Source organism: Triticum urartu, chromosome 5, assembly GCF_003073215.2.
Source record: "Triticum urartu cultivar G1812 chromosome 5, Tu2.1, whole genome shotgun sequence".
Taxonomy (NCBI): domain Eukaryota; kingdom Viridiplantae; phylum Streptophyta; class Magnoliopsida; order Poales; family Poaceae; genus Triticum; species Triticum urartu.
Genome location: NC_053026.1, coordinates 438207084 through 438217105, shown reverse-complemented (window position 1 = coordinate 438217105; position 10022 = coordinate 438207084). Strand labels below are relative to the sequence as shown.

At 44.9% G+C, this 10022-nt stretch overlaps 2 protein-coding genes across 3 annotated transcripts; one reads left to right on the top strand and one right to left on the bottom strand.

The window, feature by feature from the left end:
• Positions 1 to 352: 352 nt before the first annotated feature.
• On the top strand, positions 353 to 3441 carry LOC125509613. 2 transcript variants are annotated; one of them, XM_048674621.1, is made up of 6 exons: positions 353 to 763; positions 1465 to 1555; positions 1743 to 1894; positions 2199 to 2226; positions 2321 to 2429; positions 2984 to 3441. In XM_048674621.1, exons 1-6 carry the CDS (start codon positions 482 to 484, stop codon positions 3000 to 3002), a joined length of 681 nt encoding a protein of 226 aa, XP_048530578.1. In that variant the 5' UTR covers positions 353 to 481; the 3' UTR covers positions 3003 to 3441. The 2 variants fall into 2 exon arrangements, with proteins under 2 accessions (XP_048530578.1, XP_048530577.1); XM_048674620.1 differs by having other exon boundaries at positions 356 to 763; positions 3006 to 3441.
• A 103-nt stretch (positions 3442 to 3544) lies between these two features.
• Positions 3545 to 9647, bottom strand: LOC125509611 (glucose-6-phosphate isomerase 1, chloroplastic). The gene is made up of 14 exons (XM_048674618.1): positions 8795 to 9647; positions 8104 to 8226; positions 7888 to 7986; positions 7710 to 7793; positions 7072 to 7215; positions 6919 to 6984; positions 6768 to 6836; positions 6577 to 6684; positions 6409 to 6461; positions 6194 to 6332; positions 5941 to 6097; positions 5776 to 5854; positions 4003 to 4069; positions 3545 to 3912 (listed from the first exon to the last, which is right to left on the bottom strand). Exons 1-14 carry the CDS (start codon positions 9320 to 9322, stop codon positions 3784 to 3786), a joined length of 1845 nt encoding a protein of 614 aa, XP_048530575.1. The 5' UTR covers positions 9323 to 9647; the 3' UTR covers positions 3545 to 3783.
• Positions 9648 to 10022: the final 375 nt, after the last annotated feature.

The window sequence follows — 10022 nt, the reverse complement described above, 5'->3', positions numbered from 1 at the left end:
ATAAATCTTCTAAATAATTTTGAGTTTTATACATTAAGAAAAATGGATGGTCTTTAATTACAGGAGACATGTTGATTAAGGAGAAATGATATTTCAAACTATTTGTACGAGTTGAGAATAAAAGATTGTGTACTTTATAGGGAAACTTCAAATTTATTAATAAATTGTTTTGTATTAAGTTTAGTATAATGTGTTAATTTAAATAGACGTATGTTACACGTGCATATTTATTAATCTAAATAGACGTGTGTTGCATGTGCATACTTAGTAGTGAACACCGTGTGCAAGGAGGAAGCACCGTCGGAGACGAAACCGAAGCAGCAAAAACACCTTTCCGGTTAATAATCCAATCATCGCACGGAAAACACCACGTCTCGTCTGTCCATGTAGCAAAAGCAAAGCAATTAGTAGCAGAAGACGCCACGCAAAGCCCAGTCCGGCGTCGCCTCCTCCTCCTCCTCCGGCGATAGGGTTTCCCCCGATGGAGCAGCCCTCCACCTCCTCGCCGGCGGCGCCGCCCCCGCCCCCGCGGCGGCCGCCGACGAAGGTCCGGCTGCGGCGCCAGAGGCTGGAGGCGCTCCTGCAGGAGCTCCGGCAGACGCTCGACGGGATGGGCGACGCCGATCTCGGCGCCTCGCTCTCCGACGCGGACGCCGGCTCCGAGGCGCCCGAGTACGGGGACGGCGAGGGCGGCGGAGACGACGACGACGACGGTGACTCGGCGGCTTCGATGGCCAGCGACTCCGACCGCGCCACGGACCAGGTACGGTACGGATGCGGCGAGGTTTGGGACTTCGAGCCTGAAAATTCAGCGCACGAGGCTTTAATGAATTGCATTAATTGGCGTGTAACTGTTGAGCAATTGCGGTAATTCGACCAAGTTCTCGTTATTTCAGGTTTGTCGAACTAACTTGATCGGTTATTAGCCATCTGGATCTGAATTGGGGGTACCTTTGTTTCCGTAACTAGTTAAAAAGTGCTTCGATGCTACTGTTCTCATATTTGTCTGTGGTTCCTCTGCTTGGTGAGTGCTGACTGCGGACTAGTTGTGAACATCCGGAGTCAGATAGCCTACCATGGAAAGATGTCCTTTTATTAGAAGCAGGATCAGATGCAGTGAGGTTATCCAAAATAAAGATGTTGACATCTGTGATGGTGGAATAGTGGAATGTGATGGTTTAGGCTAAACATCTTCCTAGTATTCATAAACTAGGAATATAACTGCCGTTAACAGGGGGTGAGGATCAAGGATCAGTATAGCACGTGCAACCATTTTTCTGTTTTGCACGTTATCCCCACCCTTGCCATTTAGAATGTGTGCCGAACAATCTCATGTCACTTTGGTTTTATTTTCTCGAGTGATATGAGGGAGATCATGGAGAGTTTTTATTATAGCTCATGTGCTATGAAGCTGTTAGCTGTCCCAACACTCTGAAGTCTGAACGGCTTGCTTTCACCTTGCAGGTGTTTGATCTCCTTAAATCTAGGTTTGAGTCACCAGAATTTCTTCAGGAGTTCCATGAAATTCAAAAGTCTGTATGTCAAAATGGTGCGGGTATGCCTCTACTGAATGCACTTGTTACTTTGTTAGTTATTACTGCTGGTAGTGCCTAATGTATCTAAGTATGGACACCTAAAATAACTAATGCAGTGGAATGTTGTGTTTCGCATATCTTTTTATTTAACATTTCTTGAAATAGAGTTGCGATACTCTAAAGTTCATTCGATGTTCTTTGCCACAGTTGAATTGGATAAATCATGGGATGTAATAAAGGCGGGAGATGTGTGGGAAGATGATGACGACAATGGATATGTTCTTGTTAAGCCAGAGGATGCAGCTGAAGGGATAGCTTTCTTTGTAGCCACATACTTATCAACACTTACAAAAACCAAGGTAGGAATGTGATTCTATCATCACCTCGATACCTTCGTTCCTGTTCCCTTATGATGTGGTTTGATGCAATAAACAATCATTGATTTAACGTCTGTCCACATGATAATCAGTATATTTGAGAAAAATTGGTTCATTTCCGTGTCACCACATCTCTCTATAAGAGATGCCCCAGTTACCATGTTCCGGACTTTATACTTGTGCTGCTCTTCTCTATAATATATCAGTGTTTTTTTACCGAGTCATTTCTTTTCATGTATGTGAGTTGATCTATACATCTGATCCATGAATATCTCATGTTCTACAGGAATTATCTCCTGATCGACTTCAGAAAGGTTTGCTCTCTCTTTTCTTTGTTCATCAGAATGATTACTCGAATCATTTCAATAAAAGTTCTGATGCTGAACTTCATCACCGCTCTTCTGCCAGCCCTTAAGAAGACATTTTCAGCCGAGAAGAGAAAAGGCAAACTTCGGAAGGCATGGGATGGGACAAAAGTCATTTATAATGTAGCTTCATGGGGTGCTACAGCTGTTGGGTAAGTTATTCCACTAACCCTGGGCATGAACTTTCAAGAAATGTTGACCCAACCTGCATAGCTTGTTGGTAAGCTTGGGTTCCCGATGGAAATACTGCAAATTAGTTTTCTGTCAATTTCATCTCACAAAGCACACAAGCTGCTGAGCATAGTCAAATATGCTGCCAGCTATGCCTTCAGAGTTTGTCTTAGTCAGCCGTTATGTAATCCCTTCCAATCTAGTGAGTTACATACTGAAGCTTCAAAATGCTCCTGAAGAGAGGTTATGCTCTATTGGTCTTCACTAGTCCTAACTAACCCTGGGAGCAAATATGTTATATGTGTTGGCTCCATGATTGATCACTTCCAGTATCTGATGGAGCCAACAAATCTAGACTGGTTCTGGCGTATGTAAGATTGCCATATTGAGGCATCAATTGGGAATGGGACCGGTTCGGACAAGGGACAGTCATACCCTTAAAAAAATTCATCTAAATCATAAATATTAACAGCCTTATTTCATTTGTAAGTACTGCATGTATGCATAATACATATCCTGTGTAATCTGATTGCAGTGCACATTTTTCATGGTAACAGCATCTACAATAACCAATCAATTCTTAAGGCAGCAGGCACAGCCATTCAGATGTCCTGGCGTGTGGTGTCCAAGTTCCTGTGAGTGATGGGTGGTGGTGATTGTTGTAACTGGCGTGCTACATTTATTTAGGTAAAGGATACCACATTGGTTGGAAATGTCCGAGTAGTTGATATTACTGCCGATTGAAGAATTGAGGTCTAGAGTATGTCTGTTGGGATGTTTGAAGGATTGAGGCTTAGCGTTTAGGTTTGTTGATTGAAGGCGCGGAAGCCCATTTAAATAAATTACGTTGGTGCTAGAATGTAAATAGGCCATTCATCTGGCTGTGTGCGGCAACTGAAGCTCGGCATATGTATCCCCAAAATGTAAATATGACATTCATGTCAACAACATTGCATTGTGCCAGAATAAACTTTGTGAATGAACTGCACCAAATGAATATGCACACTTGTTTTGATATTTTTATTTCCGTGCCAGAAAAGGAATATGCTCAATTGAGTGCAAACAATTGTACTACCACATGTGTGTCGAATGGAGCTTGACAGAATACAGTGGTGATATTGAAACTCGGTAACATCTCCATTGTTTTGTAACTGGTGGCACTTAAAACCGAAAATCTGTACCCTAAAGCACAAGGAGCAATCGCGCCATCACAACCAAATAAGAAACTAATGGCACATCTGGAGCACACAAGCCCAGCCACTGGTGTTGTTCCTTTTATTCTAGGAGACCCACCCAATTTTACACAGATCCAAAACGCAAAGATGAAGGGAATAATCATAGGTCGTCTACATTGCATTCTCCAAGGTAAACCTTGACGCTCCGAGGAGAACCGCAGCTACCTTCCGCTATAAGTGCTCTATCGTTGGCTGCCATGTGCTGAATTATTTTGTATATCATCTCAATCTGATGCAAATAAAGAACATAATGCATGAGTTAAGATATTGCAAAATAGAAGTTGGCAAAAAACATAAGGCATGAGAAAGGTGAAATTACATCTTTAGGGCAATGGCAACGATCTGCGATTTGCTCCAGGGTCAATGGTTCAGCAGGGTCTTTGCAGCTGAAAGAGAACAAGAAACATATGTGACCAACAGGAATATAAGTACCTCCAGAAGGAGCATTCATAGGATTAATCAATGGAAGTCAAAGTACAGGCATAAGTCAACAATATTTCAGTCTTCAGCAGTTCTGGTAATAACCTGGAATTCTGTGATGTGCTGAAATTGAAAGCACATTGCAGCGAAACTAGCAATAAGAGATGCTTGTCATAGGGTAAAGTGCAAACCATGACTGCGAGTTAGTCAAATTTAACCGAGTGGGGCAGCATTTGGTTGCAGCATCAATGGTTCAGCAGGGTCAACAAAAACTGTAATAGGACTCCCTTTGGGCCAAAGTGCATTAATGGTTCTGATGGCCTTCGGGAAAATGGTCGCAAATGATAAGCAAGTTTAGTCCATAAACAGAAAATCTAGCACACCTAAGCTTTAGATGTATCTGGTCGGGAAAATGGTCGCAAATGATAAGCAAGTTTAGTCCATAAACAGAAAATCTAGCACACCTAAGCTTTAGATGTATCTGGTCTGAGACAGTACAGTGCTCTGAGAGGAATGCAAGGATAGACCATAAACAGAAAATCTAGCACACCTAAGCTTTAGATGTATCTGGTCGGGAAAATGGTCGCAAATGATAAGCAAGTTTAGTCCATAAACAGAAAATCTAGCACACCTAAGCTTTAGATGTATCTGGTCGGGAAAATGGTCGCAAATGATAAGCAAGTTTAGTCCATAAACAGAAAATCTAGCACACCTAAGCTTTAGATGTATCTGGTCGGGAAAATGGTCGCAAATGATAAGCAAGTTTAGTCCATAAACAGAAAATCTAGCACACCTAAGCTTTAGATGTATCTGGTCTGAGACAGTACAGTGCTCTGAGAGGAATGCAATGGGATGGACGGTAGAGGGCTGCCTGCGCCCAAAAGTGATGATTCACTTGACCCCTTGTCTATAGGGACCTTGTGGCATACAACCGCCACGACTCCTGCATTGTAGCCGCCCCTTTTTCTCTTTCTTTTGACTGTCTCGTGGACGGACGAAAGAAGGGAAGTTACAGAAGGGGGCAGTGAAGGCTTGCCAAGTAGACAGCAAGTCCCCCACCCCGTCAGTCCTGTGTTGCCGTAGCGTGCCCTACTTCAATAAGGGTTCAGTAGCTTGTCCGAGAGGATGATCAGCCAGCCACACTGGGACTGAGACACAGCCCAGACTCCTACGGGTAGCAGCAGTGGGGAATTTTCCGCAATGGGCAAAAGCCTGACGGAGCAATGCCACGTCGAGGTGGAAGGCCTACGGGTCGTCAACTTCTTTTCTCGGAGAAGAAACAATGACAGTATCTGAGGAATAAGCATTGGCTAACTCTGTGCCAGCAGCTGCGGTAAGACAAAGGATGCAAGCGTTATCCGGAATGATTGGGCATGAAGCATCTGTAGGTGGCTTTTCAAGTCCGCCTGTTCAAGCAGCAGTCTAGCTATCTGATGGCATGTAACTGTCAATCATAATCCATGAAGAATTTCTGAAATCTAGATTAATCTAAACATTTTCAGTTACCCAAGAGACATTCGGCAGGTAACAGAGGGCATGCATACTATGTAATCTAAACATTGCCTGGAATACTACGCAAACAAGTACAGCTTCATCAAAGAACAAAAAATGTAATACTCCCTGTCAAAACACGTCTTATATTTTGATACAGAGGGAGTAAGAGACTTCATACCTGGCCTCATTGAGAACAGTCAGCACCCTTTTCTGAAGGGCCAATACCTCTCCTGCTGCTTTTTTCCCTGCCTCGACACCTGCATCATACAGCATATATAATGATAAGAATGACAATAATAAGTTATGAATCATGAGCAATACTAGTGCATCTTGAGGATAGTACCAGGCTGATGATATGCGTTGATGTTTACTAAAGAAGCATAAATTCCAACTGCACGTTCATAGAGTGCAACCAGTGCTCCAACAGCTCTGGGAGTTACTTCTTCCACAGTAACGGAGATGGACTCTCGGTCATTAGAATAAAGAGCAGAGCGTGTACCCTGCGAGGTATAGGTTTCCTCTGTCATTAATCACCGTATACTAGTGCACAAATTAACATAATTATATGTCTTAAAATCTGAACTCTGAAGACAAACCTGCAACATCCCAAACAAGTAGTCACCACATGTGACTCCAGGTTCAAGCTCCCAATCATGACCTGGAGGCCTGTCACGCAAAACCTCGATAAAAGTAACGAAGAAGTTGTGCACCCCTTCTCTTAGCTGTTGAATGTAACTGAAACCATAGACAGTTTAGTAAAAGTTGCACTTTAACCACAGTAAGTAATGTAAAAAAATAAGTGTGAACTTACGCATGTTGGTCTGTGCTTCCTTTGTTACCATATACCGTTAGCCCTTGATTAACCTGACATTAAAATTTTATATGCTTAACAAAGCACACAGCTGAGCATAAAATCTGGCAGCTGGTAGTGTAGATACAGAACATCAGGTACTGGGAGTAGAGAAGCAAGGATACATACCCGATTGCCGTCAAGGTCAAATTCTTTCCCAAGAGATTCCATGACAAGTTGTTGTAAATATCTACTCAAAAGTAGCAGACTATCCTTGTAAGGAAGTACAACCATATCCTGGAAGAGGGATAAAGTCACTAGTAAGCAAAGTACTGAAATCAGAAACCTCGACATAAATTGTAACCAATGAAGACACAAACCTTACTGCCTATTCCATCTGTAGCCCAATACCAAGATAACGCAAGTAATGCTGCTGGATTTTCCTTAACCTGGATAAGTGCAAAGCAATATTTGAGACATCTCCATAGTCATATCATATGACCAAACTAGTCTATACATCTAAATCCATACCACAGTGTTCCTGGTTTCCTCATCCATTAGTGCTGCACCAACTAGCATTTCCTTGACATCAATACCCTGTTAAGTGTCAAAAACCACTCATATTAATATGGAATTTCATGGAAGTCCGCTTCTCTGCAACACGGGAAAGTGGAAGGCACTGACCTGTAATGCAGCTGGAAGTAACCCCACCGCTGACAATTCTGATGTTCTACCACCAACCCAGTCAAACATAGGAAATCGATCTAACCATCCCTCTATTCTGGCAGTGTTATCTAATAGAGAATTTTCTTGAGTGATTGCAACACCCTGCAAAACAGATGTGTCATCAGATATCAATTGTTTTACAATAAGGCCGTGAGAGCAATCTGTTTCCGTCTTAAAAAATTGTATGATTGTCTTATGCACAGTTTTCATACTGGTTTAGAAAAATCAATTGTATTATCAAGATGAATGCTTACTTATTGAGCAATGACAATGACCACAAAATTATGTATTGATGCATCAAATCCATAGAGAATCGAGTTATACGACACAACTAAAATACTACAAACGCGGTAAGAACTGGATCCAGGGCAGTTCATACAGATTCTCTCCTTGTCACTAGTCTGTACATGAAACATGAGACAAATCATTTCAGTGTACCTCACAACCCTGATAGGATGGCATCAGCATCTATAGTAAATTAGCAGTCCAGAGTAATATTCACTGCTTGCAGTTAAAGATTAGCCCAACATACAACATTTGCCATTTCAATATATGAATTAACATGCAAAAGGGGAAAAAAGAACTGAGGTCAAAACCTGTTTTGAAAAATCCAGTCCAGCATCTCTGAAGGCTTTTTGTACTTCTAGTAGACCATTCCGGGTTTCAGGTGTACCACCACTCTGTACGTATAAACAAGCATGTGATGCGAACAAGTATCTAATAGCAATGGGAAAAGAGGGGCATAATAAGGAGATATAGGAACTATATATGTACCTTAGAGATTACAATTACAAGAGTAGATTTAAGTTCCTCCCCTAGTTGAGCAATTTGATGATCAATTCCAGCAGGGTCGGTGTTGTCAATAAATCGTATCTGATATCAAGCAGAAAAAAAAGGTAATGCTTACAGTGCTTGAAACACACCTAAATACACAGAATGGAAAAATGCAATCAAGGTACATAGCGCAGATTAGAGAACTCGGGACAATACCTTCAATGGGGGGTTATCAGGCGCAAGTGCCTCAGAAACAAATTGAGGCCCCAAAGATGATCCTCCAATTCCTATAGAGAGTATTTGAGTAAAACGACCAGCCTGAGACGACGGAGGTTTAATCTGCATTTTTATAGCAAAACTGGCTTGTAAGAGCTTGTAGTGAACTGATGATTAAAAGTGAAGGTAGGAAAAGCCTGAATAGGCTTAACATAATCGGCATCCATCTCTTGTATGATGCATATTCCCTAAAATACAAGCAAGCCAATCTCCAAACTGTGTGTGCGTGCGCTTGCGTGTGTGTATTACAATGACAGAGCATGCTTACGCACAAACATACTCAAGACTTCCTCATGGATGGCATATCACAGCAACAGAATTGTACAACAAAATCCTGGACGCTCAACTTCTGATAATTCCATCGCGAATGCTTCTAGGTGCCTTGCTAGACAACTAAAGCTAGTTACCACTGGCACTCTTTCTCTGACTGACTATAAGTAATTGCATTGCCTCAGCCCACCCCTAAAATTAAGCTTTAATATCATGGCAGAGATATAAATACACAAGAGTGATGCCATTGCATCACAAACTCACATACTCCTTATCAACCCTATATATACTCCTCAGACCTCAGGAGTAGCAACAATTCAATCAATTGTATGAAAAATAAAATGCAGTGAAATGCGCTGACCTTGCCAGAGACGACGTCCTGGGAGAAGGCGAGGATGTGGTCGACGGTCTTCTCGATCTTGGTGCGGAGGAAGGAGTTGGGGGCGAGGCCGGGGTCGCGGAGCCAGTAGTGGCCCACCATGCGGCCCTCGTCGGGGTTGGCGATGGCGCCCTTCTCGAGCTCCCCCATGGCGACGAAGGCGCGCTGCATGAGCGGCTCCATCTGCAGGAGGAAGTCGTCGGTGAAGCCCATCCGGCTGACGTCGACGAAGAGGCCCAGCTGCTTGTGCTGGTAGAGCCACTCGACGTAGCGGTCCCAGAGCTTGATCGGGTCCTTCTCGACCGCAGCGCCGCCGCCCTGGCCCGGCGCCCTGGACGCGAGCGGCGGGGCCGGGGCGTGGGGGGAGCCGGAGGAGCGGGAGAGGTCCGCGATGGAATGGGGCGCGCGGAGGCGGAGGTGGGAGGGGCGCATGAGGAGCTGCCTCCGCAGCCGCAGCCGGCACGCGGAGGAGGAGGAGGGCGGCGCCGCCGCGCCGGAGATGGACGCCATCTCCGCCGGAGGTCGCGGTCGCGGTGGGCTGGCTCTGGCGGCGGCTCGCTGGTCACGGGCGGCGCATCCAACTCCGAAGAGAGAAGAGGGTTTAGTTTTGGGGGGAGTCCACGAGGAGGAGGACGAGGAGTTGTTGGCGTCGCTGGGCTTGGCTTTATCTGGGGGAAGGCCCACAGGTCAGCGTCGGAGCGGGTGGACGCGGCCGTCCCTGCGCTGCGCTCGCGGCGGCTGGGGCTGGGAGGCACGTGTGAGAGAGAGGTGCGGCGGTGTGGCCTCGCCGGCCGGGGGCGGAAAGATCTGAACGGACGGCGAGAGGCCGATGGCGGGTGGGGCCGGGGAGGATCTTTCCGTGACGGGACAAAAACTGCGACAGAAGTGTTGAGGCGACGAACGCGCAGGCGCAGCGGGTGATATTTGCGTGCGTGTTCGCGTCCGCGTCCGCGTATTGGAAACGGGAATCCCATGTGCGTTTTCTTCTCTGACGAATAATGGGGTCCTGCAGCTCTCTGCGATGTGCATTTCTGGAAGGAAATGCGTTGGTTTGTGCCGCTGGGAAGGCGACGTTTGTTTTCAAGAAAAGTAAAAAGGCGGCGTTTTCTACGGGCTGGCTGACGGAGAAAGCAATTTCTTTCTTCCGATGATGGGGAAAGCGATTCAATTCGCTGCGTGTGGTTTTGCTTCTCTGTTGTTCATTTTCAAA